Genomic DNA, 25,332 nt, shown 5'->3' with positions numbered 1-25,332 from the left:
CATCCCCACCTCATTCTTTACCATTTTCACTTTCCAACAGCCTGCTAGTGAGAATATGGTTGGTCTTCAGAACATGAAGGAAGAGGCATGTATTTGACATGGAAATTCTCTTGCTTTGTATGTAATTGAATGGTAGCCCTCCAATTTTTAGTTTGGACAGATGCAGCCAATGACCTGACTATTAATTTCATTATGAGAACTGCCTTTTTACCCTTTTTCATTTTAGTGCAAGAGGGAGGTGGAGTTAGGGAAGAATTAAAAGAACAAGGTCAGCTTCTGCCCTACCAAATTGGGTTCATCTCTTCTAGTTAGGCTTTGGGAAAGTGTTCAAATGTGAGCAGTCCTGGGTCACTGAAGGGAAGGGGGTGTGCTCTGTATATCCTGCCTATGAAAGCCCATACCACACGTGACAATAGTTCTAGGAGAAGCCAAGGAGCTAGAGGATTCAGAAAACAATGAAATTGTGATTTGGAATTCTTAGGACATTGTATTTTAAATTACATTATGAATGTAAGCCTTGCTTTTTATTCGTGTACCTGAAGGCAAACGACTGCATCTGTGTTTGAGGCCTATATAACTTCAAAGATCTGAGCTCATGAATTTAAGACTACTGGTGCCGGGAGTGATCAAGCCTAGCCAATGGATACTGTAATGTTTAGATTGTCCTCCACTGGTGGCTTTACTGTCTAAACAGAGATTCTTAAGGAGATTACTAAGAGTTCTTAAAAAAAAAAAAAAGGTCAAGAGCCCTGTTATGGTAGCTTATCCCAGACATTAGAAGTAAACTTTTTTGGTGAGGAAGGAAAGCTTTCAGGAAACCTTGGCTAGAAAGAATTCTAAGCCGAGTTGACTGAAAGTGCCACCTAGCCACAGATCATTTGATGTTTGTGAGTGTGTGCACATGCGCGCATGCACCCACGCAGTAGAAAAGATAGTGCAATTTGAATTTGTCTTGTTTTGAATGCAGCTTCTATCACGCCAAATAGTCTTTAGGGAGAAGTTGAATTCTTTTCATTGGAAATTCTAGGGAGATAGAAAGTACTTGTGCTGCTACTTGCCGGAACAGTATGGGGGGAAAACGGAACAGTTTGGGGAAAAAAATAGCAGTTACTATTGATGCATTGACCTAATATAATATAGGAAGGAATTTGTAAAAACAAGGACTAAACTTTAACTGAAGGTGAGCTAGTGCACTGCCTCTCTGCATATTTGGGGTATGTGGAATGCCTACCACTGCCGGCTAGAATAAGAGGCTCTCTGCTGACCAATAAATCTGTGATACATCTTGAATGTCATTTAACTTTTATAGATGACATTTCCCTCTTGATAGTTTCTGTTTTGTTCCAGCTAACTGGTGGATGTGTGGTTGTGTTTACTAAATTTAGGCTTTGTGTTTGTTTAGATTTTGTTTGATAGTGTCTGTTTCCCATCCTTCCTTCCCAAAAGAGAATATGCCATTTTGTTTGCATTTATACCTCTGTGTAATTGATGATCACTGGCTTGATTGTGAAAATGTCTCTTCTAGCTTTTAATTATTCTCATCAATGTAACATATTTTCTAATCACATGCACCTATACCACAGAGGCACATAGCCACTTGATGTCATAGCAGTTCTCCATGTTCTTCCTTAGAACTTGTCAGGAATGAATAAGGAAAAAGTGTTTACTAAAAAACAGTATGCAGCCTAAACAGCTGCTTTATGTTGTGAAGTCTGGTCTTTGCACTAGTTGATCATTGTTGTGGATCTATGCATGTCATGAACCTCCTTATGTGCTCTGAGGTGCTGCATTCCTTATCTTTGGATTAGCAGTTGTACCTGTCAGCTACCATGTGTTGTGTCCAAATTCTACAAACTTAATAAGATTTCTGAGGGTTGTGTGATTTCTATGTTGTGTCTTTCCTACCTTCATACCTTCAAGGGTGACAAATGGGGTTTATATATACAAAGTCTAATGAAGATGGCTTTTTTTCTTTTAATTTTGACTGTCAAGGATGAGTGATGATGGTAAGTTTTGTAAATGTCATTCCTCAAATTTTGCTTGACTCTCATGTGGGCAGAAACAAATACCCGTGGATTGTCCTTAGGGCTTTTAATCAGATATTTGTGTTGCTGTTGGCTGAGCTCTAGCGAAGCATTAATCTAAATCCAATGTGATTTTTGAGGTATCAGTTATACTTCTTGGCTTTAGAAAATGCTTAGGTATTAGTCTAGTCTTCTTACTCATGAATCAATGTATTTCCATATCTTTTAAATGAAAAATCATTAGTGTTTTGATTTAGTGTATCCTACATAGTTCTATATTGGCTGAACTGGTGTTGATAGAAAAAATTTAGGATCTCCAGTTTCAAACAGCAGTGGATTTGGATATAGAAATAAAATCATGGTAATAATCCTGCTGTGTTTCCTTAAGCCTCTGCTACCTAATTCTTCATATTGAAAATGCTTACACCACTCATACCTTGCTTCTGGACAAACAATTTGAGGGGCCCTATGCTAGCATGGTTGGGTTTTAAACATCTGTGTTTCCTTTATTTTGGGAACTATTTTTTAAAAATATTTTGTTGACAGATTATTTTGGTACTAATGCTAGGAAAGGGGAGAAGCTAGAACATTTAAAGTTGGAAAACAAATTTTAGTCTCTTGAGTTTGGGACAATTTAAGTGGTCTGTGAAATCCATCAGATGGTGAGAAATAGCCCACGGTTGTCCTATTGAGCTTTCGGTGATTTTGATACCTCCTTAGATGTCTCTTGCTTGTTGCTAACACCTGGATGAGTTTTGGCTTCTGATGGTTTCTAATGTTGTACCACACTGTCAAGTTTTATTTTTTAATCCCTCAGTGGATGTGAGTTTGAAACAAGCATGACAGAGTGGTCTGGAATCAGAATTAATTTTTAAGTGGGAGAGCTCTCCATTTTAATGTTTCTAAAGTTTTTAATATGATCTTGGCATTGGAAGGGAAGTGAAAGAATAATGTTTACTAAAAAGCAGTGTCTACTTTTCCCCTTTATGAGGGTATTCATGGTTGAATGAAGAGACTTGGTTTTGTGTTGCCATGGTGAGCTTGGAGAGGGATGCTTGACAGCATGCTAATTGAAGCCAGAGCAAGTGTATCTCCATTAGGTAACTGGGAACTCTTCAGTGGACTGATTAGACATTGATCATAGTGGGATTGGTTGTAAGTAGACATGCTGTCTGGCTTAAGCACCCAAAGAATGCAGCCGCCTAGTTTAGGGTTAACCTAGGTTTCTGTGTACTTCACACACTTAAAACTGTCCAGTTTCGTATCAGACCAAAGGGCAAAAAGGAAAAACGAAAAGTAAAACACTTTACAAGTTTATGTCACTCAGGTACAATTTTGTGGTAAGATTTTTGTCTGTTTCTTTGTATTGCTTTTAAGAGTCCTTTCTCAGCATATTCTGCAGATGCCTCTGTTCTCCTTGGGGCACCTTAGTTTTGGATGCTACTCTTGAGATCTCTCCTGCTGTTACTGTTATATGAATGATAGGGTGTAAGTGACCATTATTATAAGGGCTCTTCGTAAAAAATTCAAAAAACTTTTTTTTAAATTTGAAAGATGTGTACATTTTATAGTCTGGCTCTCAGTTTGATATCTTGCTGTCAGGTATGTTTCTCAATCTGTATTATCCATCCCATCAATAAACGTTAATGGTAAAAAAAAAAAATGTCCATATTTCCCAGTGTTCTTTACTCGTTGGACATCGTCAATCACTCTCATCATTTTGACTACCTATTCCCAGCTATGACCATGCCTCTGAGGGTCAGCCCACTGGACACCTCTCAAATGAACCCATTCATACAATTCTGAAATGCAAATCTTCAGCTTCTCTCACCCAAGTCAGTTTCTTATTCTTCTATTTCCCATCTCAGGCCATCATGCAGGCCAGAAACCTATACATTCATTCTCCCTATTCTTCTCCACCACTCCTCATCTCATCATGGCTCTGTGCTTAGTTTCTTCACCTGATTCCCATCCTTCCGTAAAGATTGGGCTCACATCTCACGTTCTCTGAGATGGCTTCCCAGAGCCCACAGGTGCAGAAGAGCTCACTAGTGCTCACTCACCCCAACTCTGCCTCATTACTCATTACCGGATGCTACTGAAGCATCTGTCTGTGACTGTCCTCTGAACTCCCTTCCCACCTCTGTGGCCCCTAGATTCTGAGTTCCTCAAGGACACAGGCTCTTTGTTGAGTTTTGTACCTACCATACCTAGCACACTGCCTGGCACACAGATGTTCAGTTTACTGAACTAAACCAAAGCTCATGAGCTGTTGCTAAATGAGAACATTCTTCTCAAGGTGAAACCAATATTGTAAGTGTCAGTATAGATTATTTAACATAAGCACTTAGCTGTGAGAGAGTCAAAAGAAGGGGCATCTCATGTATGAAAACTAGGACACAGAGGACAGTGTAGATTCTACATTTACTTTAGAGTACTGATTTTGAGAAATATGCATGTCAAGTTTTTAACAAGTGCTCGTGCTATGAGTCTTAAATAGGAGTGGTTGTTCTTTTATTGTATAGAAACTGATCAAATTAAAGCTATATAACTTTAACATTTTTTTTTTCTGGTACCAGGGATAGAACTTAGGACCTTATGCTTGCCAGGCAGGTGCAGCACCACTGAGCTACATCCCCAAGCCCAACTTTAACATTCTTTTGGTTACTTTTTTTTTGAAATGTTCATTTACAAGATGCACGTTTCTAGTATTTTTAAAAATACAAAATGGTCAGGGGATAAGTTTTCAAGTCTCCACATCTGGTGCTGTACCTCAGGGGCACAGTGCTTGCCTAGCATGCACAAGGTCCAGGGTTAGGAAAAAAAAAAAGGCTCTACATACCAGAAATGTAATAGGAAACTTAAAAATAGTATATGTTGTCTATGTACAATAAAAAGAACATCATTTATAATTAGTTGATAGATGAAGTGTTATATTTATACCTCCCATTTTGGAGACTTATCAAAAAATCGTAAGACTAGCCGTACTCAGAAAATGCCAGAAACACACCATAATGATTGATTTGTTCAGTATTTAAAACATAAAGGCCAGAAAAGAAATTTAGTTGGTTTTGGAAAAATCATATTTGGCTTAACTTTATTGGCTTCATTAAGCACAAGTGCTACATAGAGCCTTTTGATAGAAAATAATGGTTTTTCTTCTTTTCTTTGTTGTAAAATCAGTGACTGTCACCTCATTCATCAAGAACAGTCTGAGATAATCCATAATATGGTGGAAGGAGCAAGGCAGGAACAGATTTTAGAAATTCAAGTGTTATAAATCAAGCTTTAAGAATGGAAATCACACAGACTTGACATTTATTCGCTTGCATGTACAATTTGTCTCCAGTTGTTGTTTTTTAAGATCTGAATACCATTAAGGCATCATAATTAAAATGTAATCTCTGATTTGAAATTTAACATCACAGAAGTAGCACAAGGTGCTCTGAGCCATCCCCACCACTAAGGGGACTATCTTCAAAATATTCTTAGTGTGCTTTTTTCAAGGGGGGAGGAGCACTGTTTTATTGGTTGATTATGTCTGCTTTGAAGCAGACAGAAAGCAGATGCAAGATTTTCATCAAAGGAAAGACTATCATGACAAGGGGAAAAAGGGAAAAAACTAAATGACCATTAACAGGGAGTGTTGAAATTATGGTACATCTGTATATAGTCCAGACAGCAACAGAGGTTGGATTGTCATTTGAGAAATTATAAAAACTGAATCCGTATCCCTCCTTGTGGGGAAGGAGTAACCTTGTATCTACCCCAAACTCTCTAGGGGTTCCTGGGAGTCCATGTTTCCTCAGGTCCTGCCCCCAGTGCATCTGGTTCCCTTCCCTGTCCTGCCTCCTGTTGCTGTTATTGCTTCTTGCCCACTACCGACCCCATGTCATTGCTTTGATTTCCATATACAGACTTGCACTTTTTTTTTTTTTTTTTGGTACCAGGGATCGAACTCGGGACCTTGCGCTTGAGAGGCAGGCGCCGGTGCACCACTTCTTATATGCAGTCCACTGTCCCAAGGGATCTGGTGCCATCAGCAAGGGAAAGATACAGGGAGAACTCCCGTTGCTAAAAGAACTTACTCATTCATGCTATACCGATATCAAAGATGGGAATTTCTCTTCTGCCTCAGCTTCCAACACTGGTGAAGGAAGCCTGGATTTCTTCAAAATCTTGTCCCTTCCTTATACTAAGCAGACATCTCAGAGTCACTTTCAGCCCATCCCGGTCACACTCTCTTTGCACAACCAAAATGGTTCATTAAAGCTAACCAAGAGTGACGCCTCACCCAAACAGCAGTTCTGCTGCAGTTGTGAAAACAGCTCTCCTTTTTCCCTGTTGCACATAAGGGACAGCTGTGTAACTGCTAAAACAATGTACCACTACTACCATTATCTAGAAAGATATACACCAACATTTTAATGTTGGTTTCTCTCTAGGAGATGGGAGTAAGGGGGAAATTACTTTTAACTTTTCTTTCTTCAACACCAGAGCCTTCACACTGAGATACATGCCTGGTCCTATTTTATTTTGAGACAGGGTCTCACTAAATCACTGTGTTGCTCAGGCTGGGCTCAAACTTACTTTCTTTCTTTCTTTCTTTTGAGCCAGGATCTCACTATGTAGTCCACACTGTCCTCAAACTTATGGTGATCCTCCTGTCTCAGCCTCCTGGGCACTAGGATTACAGGCATGCACCATCATACCCAGCTACTTGTAACTTTTTTGTGCATTTTTAAAAATCATATGACACAGATAACGGGAGAAAAAATAAGAACTAAGATACATCATGTTCTGGTACAAACACCCAATGATAAATGTAAATGTATTTTATACCTAAAATGTACCGATAAATACATATATATATATAAAATATGACATAAATACTTCTATAATCAGAAAAAATTATTTTGGAATAAAAGACTAATGCCAAAAAAATGGGTGCATATTGCAGCTTAAAGGACTTCACTTACACACAGTTTCTCAATGATAAAGGCTGCTTAATATCCATGAAGTTTCTTCCACAGCTCTCACCAATACACGCCAAGAAAATTTTGTGCATATAAAAACCAAAGAAGAGAACTGTCTCTTCGTCCCCTGAACTTTCTACAGTTCTCTTTGGTTTTGTGAGTCTTGTTCATAGGGAGGAATGAGGAGGAAGGGGTGGCATCACAGTATCAAATCCTGTCTGAACACGAGAGATCTGTCCTGATAAAGGAGGAAAGAGTCAAGGAAATGAGCATGGCCAGGCCACAGGATCCCTTGGCACCAGGCTAAACATCAATCCTGGGTGTGTCTGTGAGATGTTTCTGGAAGAGTCCAGCATTTTCATATGTAGACTGAGTGCAGAAGACATCCTCCCCAGGGTTGGGGGCAGCACTAGAGGGCCTGAAAAGAGGAGACAGGCAGAGTAAATTGGACTCTCTTGATCTCTGACCATGTGAGCTGGGATATTGGTTTTCTCCTTTCCTTAGTGCTCTTGGTTCTCAGCATTCAGACACAGGCTGGCATCTACACCATTAGCTTTGAGTGCTCAGCCCTTGAACTGTACCACTGGCTTCCTTCAGCTTGCACATGGCGGATCCTGGGACTTCGCAGCCTGCATAATTGTGTAAGTCAATACCTTAGCGTGCATATTCTATCAGTTCCACTTCTCTGGAAAACCTTGACTGATACCCGGGCTTTCTAATAAAATCAGGTTAAAGATACAAAAAATAGAAAGAAGAAGAGAATCCTCGAGAATGAATAACATACATTCATTCATTCATGAAGTACCTCCTCTGCACTAGGTTCATTCCAGGGGCCAGGAACCAGGAGTGAAAAGATAACCAAGGGCCCTGCTTGCATGGAGTTCAGGCAGGTGGACAGACGGTAAACGAGGAAGCACAGGAATGAACAAGACCCTTGCTGCTGATCCGCTACAATCTCTACCTAGACTTAAAAATGGGTCATAGTTGTGAACGGGACTTTTACCAAATTCCAAGCAAAATTTTATCATTAGCAAAATAAAGGGGAGGGTGGGGAAGAACCCATGACCACTCTGTGATAAATGGTCAGATTATTTCCAGAACTATTTGCTAGGCAGCCAATCTAGTTTAAGCCATATAGACAATTTTTAAATTTCACTAGAAACCCACTTTTATCACGTGAAATTAATTTTAGCCCATATAGTTTAACTTAATAGACCCAAAATATGATCATTTCAACATGTAGTCAATATTAATTTATTGAGATACATTACATTCTATTTTTCAAATTACATCTTCAATATCCACTGTGCTGGTACACTTCCAGCACATTTCAATTCAGAGTAGTCACATTTCAAGTGCTCAATTGCCACACATGGCTACCAATTACTATATTGGACAGAAAAGGTCTAGGCTATAAATAAATCCTTTTATGCTGCAGGTCAACTTTAGGTTCAAGACACTTGTAAAGTCTATTCTTAGGAATGGATTTATTAAAAACAATAATTATCAACTGAAAGAATTCGGTGAAAAATGCAAAGCAATCTAAGTGATATGTGCTGATAAAGAAAAAGACTTTAAAAATTAAGCATCTATTACAAGGTACATGTTTCTGAAGTCCTCAGACTCATTTTTCAAAGTCAAAAATAAATTATGTAATCAATCCAGTGTCATGAACCAAACCTTCCAACAAATACTTTGGAGTTCATGCAGGCCTGGACATTCTTTTTATAGACGAGAAAGAATCCCTGCCAACCCTTGCATGCAGCAGCCGACTTCTGTCTCACATGACAGACGGTCAAGTGTTGATTAGCTGACACAGAAACTGTTCCTTGCAACAATTGAGTCACAGCCACCTCACAAAATCTCAGCGCAGCTTTACATAATAACGGCAGTGGGTAAGTGTGCCCACTGGGAATTTAACACAGATGAAAAGTCTGCCCAAACAAATCTAATAAACCTGAGAGCCATTCCCTGCAAAAAAAAAGAGACTAAAATCTGAAATTTAGAAATTATGATAATCAAATGCACAAAGGAGAATGGGTAAGAATATCTGAAAAATAGTATTATGCTCTTCAGAATGATCACCCTCAGGAACAAAGTACTCCAGCTCAATGGTGTAATTTTCAATCTTCACTCTAGCAAAGAAAGTAATGAGCTGGCAAATAAAATGGCCAAGCAAGAGATGCAAGGGAAATCAGGCTCTATTGAAAATCCTGAAATAAAGGGTGCTCATTTAAAATTCCAAGCAAAAGGCTAATTATTAAGACATTAAAAATGGGCAAAATGCAACCAAAACAAAGCTATAATTAAAAGCAAAATTCTATAAAGGATTTTTAAAATAAACAGCATAACAGCCAAAGCAACTTTGGCTTTTTGTATAGGGGGAATGGAAGTATCGATTTTGCTAATCACAGGAAAGCAACTACGGACCACCTTCTCCTTTAATAGTTCAGATAACAGAAACCAGAGGGGTTGGGGAGATGGCTTTAAGCCCCACGTGGTTACTGGGAAAAGAACGTGTTTGAGTTCCATACTGGAAATTTCTAAAGGAAACAATTAAGACTTCCTAAGTACTATAGTTGTAAAATTAGTAGGAAGGGAGCCACCTGGTTCAGTCCCAGATATATGTCCTTCAAGAAATGTAGTTTATGGAGACTTTCATGTTAAGTGAAGTAAGTTAAATATCACACTGTCTCTTACATGAAAGAAAAGGAAGGAGGGGAGGGAGGGGGGAATGAATGAATGACAGGAAAGTAGAAGGTAGACTTTTAGAGATAAGAAAGGGGATCAGGGAGGGGAGAGTGGGATAAGAAGAATGAAAATAAAAAATATGTTATATGCACGTTCCATTATACCAAAACAAATCTCGTTATTCATCATTACTAATAAAAAAAAAGGAAGCAAATGAGGCAATGACAAGAGTACATAGACAGACCTATCTTCTGCCAATCTCCCAATGTTCAAAACTGCAACCTTCAAGATTAAATGTCATTTTAGGGTTTTTTTACAAAAATATTTCTATATCTTTAAATGTATTTGGGATTAAGTAATAAGGAAAACTTTTTAGAGAAGAAAAAAAGGAGAGAGAGAGAGAGGCAGTTTGGAGCCAGGTGCAGTGGCACACACCTGTCATCCTAGGTACTTGGGAGGCCGAGGTAGGAGGATTACACGTTCAAGACCAACCTAGGCAACTTAGCAAGATCCTGTCTCAAAAAGGGGGAAGGGGCTGGGAATATAGTTCAGTGGTGGAATTCATGCCCAGGACCCTGGGCAATCTCCAGTTCTTTAATAAAAGAAGGAAGAAGGAGGGAGAATCACAGAAAAGGAAACCCTTTCTCTCAAAGGACAATGAAAAGGTCCAAATACACCTTCCTCTCAACATGTAAAAAGGCCAGACCTGAGCAGACTTCTGTGTGCCCATTTTCCATGAAGATACTCCAGGGTCACTCTACTGCCCCCTGGCCCAGCCCTGTCCCATGCTCTTTTTTACTCTTTGTCCCCTCATACTGAGCATCAGTCCTAGCAAAGAAATACTTCCTCTTTGGGAGAAGAGGAAGAAGACTAACAATTCCAAGATTCTTTTAAACGGGGTGGGAAAGGGGAAGCCTTCTGCATATTGTGCTCAGATTGCACACCAAATCCAGTAGATCAAAATCTGATCAGAGTATGAAACAGTGTTTGAAAAGCCACTACACAGTTCAAGCATAATAAGAGGCACCAGTTACAAAACATTTGGTATTTAACCAAAGATACTCCCATGTACCGCATCTCAGACTTATCCCAGGTCCCACACATAATATCTCTCCCCTCGCCTACACACCAACTTGTATTTCCCCCTCCAGTTTTTACCATATTAGTAACACCTGCCACTCAAAATCCATTCTTATCTTCGACTGGCAGAAAACAATAGCATATAAAGTTAGAAGATCAAAACAACACTTCCATAACTTCTCCTTGGTGCTGGAAATTCTCTAAAGGAAACAGAGCTTTTTACTCCATAGATGCAGGATTATTGTGTAAATGCTCTTATGAATGAGCTAAAGTAGGCCTCAGTCTGAGAGGCAGATCAGACACTGAGTGAAGATTTTTGCAGAGGAAACAATGCTGAAGAACTGGAAGAGAATGGACCGCTGGATGATTTTCTAACTTCATGATTTTTCTAGGCCTGAGTCTGAGTAGAATTTTTTATTTCTCTGTGAACTAATGAGGGAAAAGATCGACTCAGGGTCACCCATACAGGCACCAGTTCTCCAGGGTGGATGCACTCATTTCTTACCACAAGCTCAGATTCTAAACTACGCTTTATGGGTGGTTTAAAAAGTTTAAGCTATGGCGCCACAAATTTGAGGAAAATTGCACTCACCAGGGTTAAAGAGTCTGTCTTGCTGCAGGAATTTGTAGAGCTTTTAAGGCACTAACATACAACTCAAGAAGGGAACAGGAAATACAGTGTTTCCATAATGCAGCAATGCTCAGAGTATGGTCTACAAAACTCAAAGAACTAATGTTTTCTAAATAGTGAATGCATGAGAGTACAGAATCATGCAAGCTTAGAACGTTCACTAAAACACAATGTAGAACAATGGATTTAACATAACAAAGTGCAAAAAGTGTTTTGATATTGTTTCAAATTTCATACTGTAGCCAACTTTTAAGAAACTACCACTTATTGAGTTGTAGTGTTAAAGAAACATATCCACAATTTCTCCATTTTCCTACAACATATCTGTGTGAGGTCAAAGTTTCTCCATAGACTCAATCAAAACAACATATGGCAACAGAATGAATTAAGAAGCAGCCGTGAGAATCCAATCTCTTCTATTAATCTAGATATTACAAAGATTTGGAAAAATAAAATGAAATAAAACTATGCCACTATTATGGTTTGCATCTGGAATGTCCCTCCAAGGCCCGTCCAGGTACTAAAGACCTGGTCCCCAGTACAACAACGTTCAGAGGGGTGGTTTGGAGAGGAGATTGTACTCTGATCTAATCAGTGTATCAATCCATTGATGGGTTCATAACCAAATGGGCTACTGGGAGGTGGTAGAAATTGCAGAAGTGGGGCCAAATTGGAGGAAGTAGGTCACTGGGGGAGTCACCTGGAAGGACACATCTTGTCTCTGGCACCCTGTCTCCTGCTCTCTTCCTCTACAAGGTAAGCAGTTTTGTTCTACAGTGTGTTCTGCACTAAGATGTTCAGCCTCCCTGCAGGCCCAGAGACAAAAGAGCCAGCCAACAAGGGATTGAAAACTGAATCCTTGAACCAAAATAAACTTTTCTTTCTTTAAATTGTTTTCTCAAGTATTTTGTCACAGCAATGGAAAGCTGACTAACATAGCCATCCTTACCGCTAAATATTTTTTGGAAAATATAGTTACTATGTACAAAAATATTATTTATGTTAATGTGTAAGAGTTTATTACTTTCATTTTAAAAGAAATTTAAAAATCAGTATCTTTTTTTTGGTACCAGGGATTGAACTCGGGTCCTTGCACTTGCGAGGCAGGCGGCAGAAATCAGTATCTTTATAATATCTCAGTTTTTATTCAAGTGGAGTGAATCTTCATAGATATATCCCACGTCAACTGATGCTTTCTAGGATCATCAATAACTTTTTAAATCTGCCGTACTGCATTTGGTCATGGAAACTCTGTGTGGACAGCTTGAGCACATTCTATGGGGCCTACATGGGGAAGCAGAATCTCATAGTGCGCTTGTAAAATTATTAATTTATGTTCCTCTTCTCCCTAGAGATTTCTCAACAAGTTAATTTAGATGCTGATCAAAGGATTTTCTCAAAGAGAAGTTTTGTGCTTCTGACCCTGGCAGTAAATGCATGTGTCTCCTTTGGCAAGCACAGTACATGCTGACCTCATCTATTTAGAAGAGGTCTTAATCTGGAGAATTTCTTCACTGAGCAAATGTTACAAAGAGTCAAGAAAAATGACGGGAGAGGTTAACATTTTCCCACTGCAGGCAGTCCTCTGCCATGCGGTGTCGTGGTATCGGGGTCCCCAGAATGTAACAGATATCATGGCAGTTAGAATCATGGCTAATATCATTTACCATTCTGTTTCCAGCAACCAACTCCCTAACTGAAGTACCTGCATTACAAATAACTCTTATAAAATGAGCAGAACAGCAACAATTTATACTCTTGGTAATGATAATTTGTCTTTGCAAAAATTGTATGCAAGCCAAAAATAACTGAAGAACTAATTCATATTTCAACCATGGCATTTCAGAATACAGAATAAGGCCAGATCTCTACTTTGGGCAAGACGTCTCAATAATAGAATTTAGTTATAAATCTTTCCTCCTGTCAAGTACCTAAATGACTGTCCAGAGCCTATTCCCAGGTGGCTGTGAAAGATTCTGAGAGTCAGAAGTGTGAAGTGCTGAACAACCCTCCCATATAAAACCTCCCCCAAGGAAAGGCAGCCCTTATATAGAGCTGGCCTAGGGGTAGGCTGCTCAACCCTCTTGTTGTCATCTTGGAATCTGCCCTGATAATAAGGACTATGAAGGTTATTTATGTAGTTTTTTTGGTTGTTGTTGAGACAGGTTCTCACTATATAGTTCAATCTGGCCTTGAACTCACTATGTAGCCCAGGCTAGCCTTAAACTCACAATGATCCTCTTTCCTCGGCCTCCCAAGTGCTGGGATTACAAGTGCACAACACCATACCCGGCCACTTATGCAGTTTATAAGTGTCTAGTTTAAAATGTTGCTCCAGGATGACCAGGACCTCATTTGTGGAGCGGAAGACATATATCACAATATCCTTTTTCTTTTTAGCAAAGACTTGAAATGAAATTAGCATTTAATCTGCTTCCAGTAAACTTTCTTCAATAATTTTTTATGGCTATAAATGCTAAGCTTCTCTCTCTCTTTCTCTCTTTCTCTCTTCCTTCCTTCCTTCCTTCCTTCCTTCCTTCCTTCCTTCCTTCCCTCCCTCCCTCCCTCCCTCCCCCTCTCCACAGTTCTGGGAGTCAAACTCAGGTCCTCAAGCACCCTGGGCAAGCATTCTACCACTGAGCTACACACCAGACCTCTCACTAAATTTCAGATCTCATGCTACCTCATACAGTGCTCCCAACAACTCTGAGTCAATACTATAATTACCCCATTTTACTGATGAGGAAACAGTGTCAGTTGCCTGAGGTCAGCCCGTTTTATTCATGACAGAGATAGGGCTAGAATCCAGGAAGTCAATTCCTCTGACCATCCAGCACCATGCTGTCCTGCCCATTTGAGATTCATGGGCAGTAACATCACACAACCTATAACGGCAAGACATTTGATTCTATGGGTGAAATGGAGGTTTGGAGCTCCACAGTGGCTCTTTCAGAAAGCCTTCCCTATCCTCGGGTGTGTGTTGGGCTCCATCTCTGTCTTCCCACCATGCCCTGTGCACCACTGGATCTGGCTCCCTATTGATGCTTCTGCCTTCCTACTGCCTCTCTTAGGCATCTCCACAGTACCTGGAGCAGCAGTCCCTGAACCAGTTAGTAAAGGAAGCTCCCAGTGAGCTAACAAAAGCAAATCTCCACCAGAGTCTGCAGGGAATTGGTTCCAGGACCTCACACCCATACCGAAACCCAAAGATGCTCCAGCATCTTATATAAATGATAATCCATATACAAACTCCTATATACTTTAAGTCAGCTCTGATTTACTTTCATCCCTGCTATAATGTAAATACTATATAAATAGTTGTTATTCTGTATTATTTAGGGAATAAGGACAAGAAAAGAAAAGTTGTACACATTCAGTACAGACACAACTTTTTTTCAAATATTTTCTATTTGCAGTTGGTTGAAGGCAGAATGGATTCAACTGTGGGTAAGGAGGACGGACTACACTTGGGACAAAATATTAACTTCCAAATCAGGTTCTTATACCCCACAGAACATGCAAAATAACCTAATGGGGTGCAAAGAGAAGACATCAGCATTTCTATTCATATTTGAAATTTGAAAATACCAAGGGTTAGGCTTTATGGACATCTGCCCTAAGATCACCAGTGGCGTCCTCACCCAGTACTTATGGCCAACAGCTGGAGTCACTCAGGCAGGCGTGACACCTACGGTAACAGAGAGGTTCCACAGCACATGCATGGGGTTAGCTGTGGGGCCCTCCACTGTTTATTATTTTCTGTGTATTGTATAAATTGCATTTTTGGGGGCACAAGTGAGAAAGTGGCCATATGGGTTATAGCTTCAATTTTATCCAGACAAATCCTCACAAAACGTAGAAGTAGCTTTAGATGAGCCCTGCAAAGAACTACAAATAATGCTAATAACAATGTGAACACAAATGAGCAGGAAAATAGCAGAGCTTTGACTACATCTCATATATTTTTCTTAGATACATCATAAGATAAAACAGTAACAAACTAATCAAATCTGATATGAAGTTGGTAAAAGAAAAAAAAAACCAAAAGAAATGAAAGTATCAAAGCTTAGATTCATATCCATTATCAATTACCTTTGCCTAAATGAGCACTATGTCTTAGGAAACTGGATAAAAGCATTTTCACACAGTTTATAAATAACTATATTTTTTTTAAATGGCATTAAAAATGTGGAGATTACTGATCTAGAACTTTCTTACTCAAAGTACAACTTGCAAAGGAGCAGCATCGACATCACCCAGCAGCTTGTGAGAGACACAATCTTGGAGTGAAATGCAGTATTGGGCTCCATCAGCTACTGAATCAGAATCTGCATTTCAACCCTGCCCCCACCATGATTCACCAGCATATCTGAGTTTGAGAAGCACTGGAATGTAGGACAGACATCTTAAATGATGAGTTCTAACACTCCAGCTCTTGTTTATAGTTCTATACAGATTTCTCTTTTGAATTTTTGAAATTATAAACTTATAATTCCAAATATCTGTTTAAAATGTCCTTCAGAAAAAAAGCTATAAGCTATCCCCATTTACCCAAAATTTTGTTAAATAACCTCTATATAACTGCAGCATTATCTCCTTACTCATTCTAGGATATTTAAAATAAATTTCCTGGTCCCTGTACAAGAAAAACTGTTCAGGCATGCCTTACTCATTTCTACCCAACTTTTTTTTTTTTTCCTCCCAGTACAGGGGCTTGAACTCAGAACCTTGTGCTTGCCAGGCGGGGGCGGCACCACTAGGCAACACCCCCGGCCCTCGACTTACTTTTGTCTGATCGTCAGCTTTGAATACATAGCAAATACTCTGTTGGTGGACAGCATCCTCCTTAATCAGACACGCAAAGTAGCTTGGGTCATGACTGTTGTGAATCAGTTTGTGAACACGCTGTGGCTTGCACTCAAAGATGCTGGAACAGATCAAAGGGTCCCACTGTTGACTCCTCCCTGGGTCAGGTTCACATCTCAGTCCAGAGGGTGAAACCCAAAGCCGAACTTGCCTGACGACTGGCTCCTTTTTGGAGGATTGACCGCTGAGTCTTCGCACCTCAGCCACAACCCAAGGCAGCATGGGCATGGTGGTCAGAGAATGCACAGGCAAGGAGCCCACCATCTGAAGGCCGAAGTCCACTGAGACCTCGCTGGGAAACAGATGTTTCCGTGCTGTAAATGTTATTGGTTCCATCTTGGGAAAAGGTCTAGGGACTCAGCAAAATCTTGCCACTGGTTTTCTATTTTGGACCAAGCAATCTATTTTACACGCTTCTGATGCAGACTCCTAGGGGAGGAAAAACAGAGGCATTAGAATTTAATGAAGTCACCGCAGTATCTACTTTAAGAGAGTTATTACTCCTGAATTTAAAAGTCTGAAACTCAAATGTAAGAAGAAATGGCTATTAGTTCGAATAATCTGCTCTGCCTAGAAAGAGCTTTCTTGCAATCATATTACATGTAAAACCTAGTAATGGCATAACTGTCACACTCATTACAGGATACAAAGACCCTGCTGGGAAACTGCTGTTAAACATAAGCCTCATAGGGCCAGCAAAGGCAAGTACAATAGGAAACAATAGAGTGCTACTCTGACAGCTTTAAACTCTGTTGTATTATTGAATAATTATTTCAAGGAATTTTTCCAAGATAATAAAATTCAGTACAGGTGATTCTCTTAGAAAAAAATTCTTGGGCTGAAGATTTAGCTCAGTGGTTCCAGCACCTGCCTCACGAGTACAAGGTCCCAAGATTGATCCCCGGTATCAAAAGAAAAAAATCTTGTGAAAAAAATATTAGCCATCCATCATTATGGTCCACTGAACCAGGCTAGTTTCAAACAACTGACCTAGTTATTTACCTTACTATTCAAATTCCACCTGTGTGTGTGTGTGTGTGTGTGTGTGTGTGTGTGTGTGTCTAGTGCTTAGGAACCCAGAGCCTCACACATAGTAGGCAAGTGCTCTACCATTGAGCTATATCCCTGGCCCCTACTCAAGTCTTAAAAGACTCTCTATGAATCACAAGCTCATATCCCATTACACATATTCAGGTCCTACTTTGTTCCAAAAACCATCCTAAAAATCATTTTAATTCACATAGCACAGGCCATCTCCCAACACCTTGCTCCTCTCCATCAACAGATGTCCCTGTTACTTCTACTAGACCCCACCTCTCTCAACTGGGTCTCCCTTTGTTTCAGCAGAACTCTTTTGTGCAAAACTGAGCTGTCTCAAAGATCACAAGGCCTTGGGCTGGGGATTTAGCTCAGTCGTGCCACCGCCTGCCTCACAAGCGCAAGGTCCTGAGTTTGATCCCCAGTACCAAAAAAAGATCACAAGGCCTAGTCTCTATTCATTCACTCCCTGGACCGTCAGTGTCTCAGGGGTCCCTTGAGCATGGTCACGGGAGAAACTCTACAACAGCAGGCACTTAGTCTTTCTCCTCCACCATTCATCCCAGTGCCATGCAGTGACTCAGAGTAGGGGCTCAGGAAATTTCAAAGGGTGAGTGAAGTCTTTCCCATTCAAGAAGAAAAGGAGAAGAAAGAGGAGGAGGGAGAGGAAAAGAAACCTCTTCCTGAAACTCTTTCTCACCCATCTTCTCTGATTGCTTCTTTTTAAGTTGTTTGCTTGTGGTTGTTTTTTTGCCCCAGTGCTGTAATTGGAACCCAGGGCCTTCACACTGAGCTACATCCCAGCCTAATTTTTATTCTGTTTTACATTTCGAGACTTGGTTTCACTAAATCACTGTTACCCAGGCCAGGTTCACACTTGCACTCCTCTTGCTTCAGCCTTCCACCGTGCCAGGACTACGGCCATGCACCACCGTGCCTGGCTTCTTTTCCTGTTCTTGGAAGGCTTTCATCCAGTTTTACTCCATCCTCTCCCTTCAGTCCTGCTGCTCTTCTTTGAACAATCTCATCTAATCTTTAGATGGCATCAACCACATCCTCATACTCAGATTACTTTTATTGAGTTCCAGGCACATTTCATGTCGTCTCATTTTTAATCTTCACATTTATCAATTAGAGACTACACTTAGGAACTAGGAATCTGAGGCCTAGGAAGTTGGAGCAACTTGTCACAGAGACATGATGCAGTTTGCACCTGACTCTCAGGCACACCCTTCTTAAGTTTTTTTTTTTTTAAGTACCTTTTTATTTTATTTTATTTATTATTTATTGGTACTGGGGATTGAACTCAGGACCTTTCGCTTGTGAGGCAGGCGGTGGCACCACTGTGCTAAATCCCTGAAGGCCCACCCTTCTGAGTGCTGCACAAAATTCCCAAGTGTTGCTCCCTATGGGAGCCTCTCTCCCGACTCCCACACCAGTATCAGCCATATTGGACAGCGAGATAACCTGTAAGCACCTCAGCTGGAATTTATTTCTTTTAAAACTACTCAGTCTCACTTCCCTCCTTCCCAAAACTTCTCTTTCTTCCTAAAAGCTCTATTTCAGTGAACCGCATCACAATTTACTTTTTTGGTTGTTAGTCAGTTTTCCATCACTGTAACAGACCTTGAGATAATCACTTTGTAAAGAGAAAAGGTTTATTTTGGCTCACTGTTTCAGGGGCTCCAGTCAATGATAAGTTGACCCTGTAGCTTCTAGGCCTGAGGCAGGGCAGCACATCATGGTGGGAGTTTGTGGGACAGCATAACTCACTTTGTGGCTGGGAATGAAAGTGCCAAGGCCTCAGGCCCTCAGTGACCTGAAGACCTTCTACGAGGCCCCACTTTTTAAAAGGTAGGCCCCACCTCTCCCAAAAACACTTTCCTGGAAACCAACACTTTACCATGTGGACCTGTGTGAGGAACATTCTAGATCCAAACTATAGCACTGGCCGAGAGGTCATTCAAATTCCTTATTCATCCTATCACTAGTTCTAACTGACTCTACCATCTTAATATATCTTATCTCTTCCAACCTAGAGAAAAAGATGTTCTCATCCTTCAATTTACCACTCAGATATTTATTAAGAGTAATTTTCCTAACAGAGAATTTATCATGTCACTCGTCTGCTAAAATTCCCTTAGTGCTTCTTTGCCATGAAATCTAAGCTCTTCTACATGGCACATAAGGTCTCTTATGTCCTCCTTCATGTACCTTTTGGATCTAAAGTTGGAAAACTAGTCATAGCTCCTCACATAAGGTGTTACTTCTCATGCCTCCGTGGTACGGTACATACTATTCCTCTCTCTCTGGAACATAATATCTCTCATAAACTACACAAGGTCTGCAAGCTAACAAACTATCCTGCCACAAGTTAACTTATTGGTAGAAGACTTCAGATTCCTGGGCCAAAGACTAAAGATTACTTGGACCAACAGCAGTAGCCAGAGAGTCAGCATTTGGGTTAATTCTCTGACCCCTCCAACATCCACAGGCCACGTGACACTTCTCTTACAGTGGGTTTCAGGAGAAGAACCTTGGTGTGAGGGACCTGAATATGTTATATGGGCAGTAAGCATTTGTGCCCACGGTATTTGCTAGGAAACATGATTGAAAATGTAATCCCAAACAAGGCATTCGGTCCTGCTCACAAGATGTGTAAAGACATGAGACCTATGAAGAAACATCTCCCAACCACCCCTACTCTTATCTTTTAATTCCAACTCATATTCATGTCATCACTTGAGCAACTGCCCCATTTCTTCCAAGGAGGTTTAGAGCAGCCATTGGCAAATCATTTCACACTTTGTACCTAACCTAATCATCATATTTATTCCAAGAGTTTGAAGAGGTGTCCTTCGACAGGATTGCAAGCTTCTTAAATCCTGAGGTTCTGAAAAGCAGTACGTTTGACCTTTTCTGAAATAGAACAGGAGTCTCTTTTTTACTCTATGCTTTTATATATGGCATCATTCTAGAAGTAAATTTTATAGTATAATTTGAACACCATTTAGAGCTTGTTTTTTTAATTTCACATGTTCAAATGTTTAGAAATAAACCAATTCTTTATTTAGTGTTCAAATATATTTTGTGAAAGTGCAGTCCCTGACCCTCCTCCCTTAGTGTACAGCTCTTCCTGATGAGATATATCATCATTGAAGTTCATATAACGCAATAAATAAATAAATAATCTTGTCTACAGGTGAAAGTGGCGTTAAACGTCTAGCTTGACATCCAGTCCTGTAACTGAATCTGTTTCAAGTTCTAACTGTTGACAGCTGTTAATCCCAAGACATGTTTAAAGAAGTACTGGAATCATCCCAAAGGGTAGATCTGAAGTCCATCAATTATTTTAGGTGAGGCAGTTATTAATATGGTGGCAACAAACATAGCAGAATTATTTTCACTGCTTTTGTCATTTAAATCACTTGGTAAATAGTCATCAAATTAGTTTTGCCATCTTATTGACAAAATGATTTGAATGCCTAGTTTTCACTTTAAAATCACTTGTGGCACATTCTTATTTTCTCTGTAATAAGTAGATTAGATCTGAATGCTGCTTATAAAATATCAAGCTATCTGTCTGACCTCAGTCAGACATAGCTATAATTTTATACAAGAAATTCAGACTCTTCTAAGATTCATGATAACTTAAGACTAAGTAATGCATTACCTTTCAATAAAAACATCAGGAAATAGATGAACTATTCAACAACACTAACAAACCACTAAATTATTTTTAAACCTATCTCAACCCACATCATTTACACTCAACTCCAGCTACAACTTAAGCCCAGAGAGAACCACTTATTCCAATGAGGCCTCTTCTGCTTCCTGTCCACAGTAAGAAATACTACGATTCATTACTACAGTGAGTTTCTACTTATGTCCTTGTTAGTAGAGCCACGTGTGTACAAGACCTATCCCTCTAGATAGACCCTTTGTACCTACTCCACTCTTAGCCAAAACACAAAAATCCTGCTATGCCATCTACCCCTGGCAGCATGCACTTAGATTCATAACATTTTAAAGCGAGCAAGGCCCTTTAAAGCCATTTAGAAATGCCCCTCATATTTTAAATGAAGTTACTGGGTTCTGGAGAAGTTAAGTGGCTTGTCCAAATTTAGTGACAGAATTAGGACAGTCTAATTCCATGACTCCCATCCAGGAGCTGCAAAGCAACATCAGTTTCTCATGAGAATAATTTCAAGTGTGAAGTTGAAAAAGCAAGTGACTTAGCTTCTCCAAATCTCAAGTTTATTCTATAAGAGAATAAAACAAAGATCATCTCCAAGTTTTCTTCTGTGTCTAAAAATCTGGTGAATCTAATTTTCATAATGCTTGATACCAAATGTCCCCAACATTGTGTGGGTATTCAAAGCTGCTCCCATCTTCACCGCAAGAACAAAAATGTGGGGGAGGTACATAAAAAGGGACAGGGTTTACTGATCAGGAAGCCAGAGAGGCAGAGGTTGGTGTCAGTAAGCTCCTTGCTGGGACCCTGGCCCCTTCCTAGTCCCTCTGCTCTCCCAGCAAACCACAGAAAGGAGCATGGGGACTTTCCCGCTGCCAACAAAGGAAACACCAGCCCTCACCTCCTCAGGATGCTGGTGGGAGGCACCATGACTTGGATGTGGGCTGAGTTTGTCCCCCAGAGGTTTATGTATCGGAAGCTTGGTCTTCAGTATGGCAGGGCTGAAAGGTGGTGGGACCCGTAAGAGGAGGGGCGTAGCAGGCAGTGATTGGGTCCTGAGCCCCCTCGTGGAGGGATTAGTGCTGGCGTCATCGAGTAGGTTATGTCTTGCATGAGTTGTTTGTTCCCCCAGGGTGGGGTGATATAAAGGGTCACACCCTCTCCCAGCTCTCACTTTGTTTTGTAACAGGTGACCTCTCACTCTCACACGCTCCTGCTTTGAGTTGCTATTTGTCATGCTGTGATACAGCTGGGGGTCCTGCTGAACACCAGCACACGGTCTTTGGATTTTTCAGCCACCAGAAACATAAGCCAAATAAATCGCTTTCCTTCATAAAATACTCAGCCTCAGGAATTTTGTTATAGCAATAGCAAATGGATTAAAACAGAGGAAAGCAGGTAGATACCAGGATGGAGGGAAGGGTGTTCCCGGCCAAGTTAGGAACCAGCCAATACTGATTAGCTGCTGGGGACCCAGGAGAACCAGGTGGCCACTCCCATTTGTGGGTCAGTGGTTTAATTTTTCTGTCCTTTGCCCCAGAGAGAGTGGACACAGACCTAAGCAGAACTACAATGCAACCCGACACATTCCAATCTCGTGCAATAGGACCACTAGCTTAGGCACTGGCTCCCTTCCTTCACAGAACCCCACCTGGGCCAGAAGCATGTGACCCCTCCCAAGCAGCAGCCCAAGGCAGGACAATTCCTGAAGCAGTAAGCTATAGGGGACCCTGGCAGTGGGTCTCAATCTCCTGCAAGGCAATATGATGTGAGAGAGAATGAAAGATGCAGAAACATGACAAAGAGAAAGCTGGATCTGAGATGGTCTAAGCTACTCTGAGCAACGAAGACAAAAGGCCCCCCAGACCTCCAGTATTTATTGATTACAAGCATGAAAGAAGGACAGCAGGGTATGCTTGAGACATCTGGTGATAACAATGATCAGAGGTAGGGCTGTAAAAGGGAGACTGCTTTTTACCAGAACTGGGTAAGCCCTAATTCAGGAAAAGGAATTTAATCGGGGTCACACGGACCTTGGCTGGATGCTAATTCAACGGGGCCCTGCTGCTTCACAGACCGAGAGACTTAGGTCTCCATGGCAGCCATTGGCAGAGGAGCTGCGCTCACCTAACTGCCATCTGATGTCCCTATGTGAGTACGTAGGCATTGGTGGGACCAAATTATGGGGAAGAAAGAAGCTTGTGCCATTACAGCCTGTCCGTTAACTGGGTGGGGGTGTCTACTACACTAAGCTACATCCCAGCACACAGAGCTCCTGAAGCACAAGGCTCTAACCCTTCCATCATCCTGCCTTAGTACCAGGCTATACCTCTCTAATTTGATGTGTGAAATATGGATGCTTTTGAGTGACTTCCTTCTTACATGAACCAGAGCCAATTTAAGCCCAGTCCTTTAGCATGTCCTTGAGTCATTTCTTTTTTTCTTTTTTGGTACTGGGGATTGAACTCGGGTCCTTGTGTTTCCGAACCAGGCGGTGGAACCACTGAGCTAAATCCCCACCCTGCATTAGTCATTTCTTGTATTCTTTTATACTTCAGTGCACAGGACAAAGGATAGAGGACATGGGACCTAGCTGGCCTTCAGAGGCTATGTATAATCCTCCCACCTCCTTGTTGCTTTAAGTAAAGTAGTCATAAGAACAGTTAACACATAGATTTAACTCTCACAACAGCCTTGGACACTACGGATAATTATGAACCAGAAGCAAGCTGGCTGCACCGGAAATGAGGATACCTGCCTATAGTCAAACTAGTAGAAACTGGCAGAATCAGGATTTGAACCCAGATCCTTTGGTCCCAGAGTTCATGCTTGCTCTTAACCACTTTGCTAGAGGAGGAATACCTGTCAACCAGTTACCTCTTCCTGGGCATTTTACATATATGGCCTTCCATGTTCTCTCAACTCTAGGAAGTGAGCTTTATCATTCTCATTTTACCAAAAGGTTCCCTTCACTAGAAAATGGTAAAGTCAGAACTTGAATTGTCTTCAACTTCTGTTCTTTCCAATATAACAATATCTTTGGATGAAGACAATCCTTAATATCTTTCTAATGGATTAGCTTGGCTGTTCTATCTAAACTTTACATAGCCTTCAGCAATTCAATCTTTTTTTTTTTTTTTGGTACTGGGAATCGAACTCGGGACCTTGCGCTTGCAAGGCAGACGGTGGCACCACTGAGCTAAATCCCCAGCCCCCAGCAATTCAATCTTAATGTCAAAGTTATACTCTAAAAACAAAAGAGGGGAAGGCAGAGGAGAAGGGGATAAGAAATAAGATATGTCATGTACCAGCTCCCCATGATGAATGTAATCATTACTGTACTAGTTAACTGTTGTGTCAGCTTGAGTAAGAAACTCCCAACTGACTGGCTTAGCAGAGTTCTGGGTGTGGCTGAAGGGACTGAGGAAGAAGGAAGACCCACCCTGGGTGTGAGTGCCACTAATCCATAGGCTTGTAGCCTGAATGAAATAAAAAGGGGAAAGAAGTAGAAAGACTTGCTTCTGTTTTTCTTTGGAGGAGCTCATCTCTGTCTTTGCTCAGGATATCCATCCTGACTTCCACTGCAGACTCTTCAGCCTTCCATCGTAGATCCTTCTGCTTCCTCATACAGACTTGCATGGGACTCTACAGTGAGCTTCAGGCCTTCAACTTCTGACTGGATCCTTTGGCTCTCTAGGGTGCAGACAGCCCTTTTGTATTCTCCCATGCCTGACTGTGCAGGCAGCCACTGTAAGCCTTCCTTGTAAATCCATAAATGTTTCTCTAGTGAGCACTGACTGATACAGTTATGTACTACAATCATGTACAATAAAAAACAAATATAATAATATTAATAAGTAATTTTGAGTGCTCACTACATGCTGTATATGTTCATTAATTCTAACAGCAAACACATAAGTGCTTACCTACTTGGAAGTTAAGATTCCCTGGTCATATATAATGTGTTATCAAATAAGTGCATTATTTTTGAGAGAAAAAGTTACTGTTATCCCAAAGGAAACAAAAACACTTAAAATTAAAGGCCTGTTAGTGCTAAAACATATTTCCTACATTATTCACAGTTTCTCTGAAATCCAAATGTCAAGATTTTTTTTTCATATGGCCCAAAGATGAGAAATTTTTCCAGAGTATTTGAAACCTGAAAAGGGATCCATTGTCCTTACATCTAAGAACCCATCAAATGGAATTTTTGGCTTGAAAATGTCAAAAACTTTGAAAATGGAAACTATCACATTATTTGTGAAGAATCTCATTTAAAATATTTTTATCACAATGTAGGATTGGAAGAGAAGAGATGAGGGGGAAGTCAGC

At 40.6% G+C, this 25,332-nt stretch overlaps 1 protein-coding gene across 3 annotated transcripts in view; it reads right to left on the bottom strand.

Moving 5' to 3' along the window:
- The window catches only part of Tbc1d1 (TBC1 domain family member 1), a 234,372-nt gene that overhangs the window by 206,562 nt on the left and 2,478 nt on the right, over positions 1-25,332 (bottom strand). For all 3 annotated transcript variants that reach the window (XM_004867684.4, XM_004867686.4, XM_004867687.4), the window contains exon 2: positions 16,188-16,697. In XM_004867684.4, the coding sequence (XP_004867741.1) occupies positions 16,188-16,604 (417 nt within the window). In that variant the 5' untranslated portion in view covers positions 16,605-16,697. The remainder of the gene's footprint in view (positions 1-16,187; positions 16,698-25,332) is intronic.

Source organism: Heterocephalus glaber, unplaced genomic scaffold, assembly GCF_053883595.1.
Source record: "Heterocephalus glaber isolate CG9 unplaced genomic scaffold, H.glaber_assembly_v1.0 deba00001509, whole genome shotgun sequence".
Lineage (NCBI taxonomy): Eukaryota > Metazoa > Chordata > Mammalia > Rodentia > Bathyergidae > Heterocephalus > Heterocephalus glaber.
This window is presented reverse-complemented; position numbering and strand designations above follow the sequence as displayed.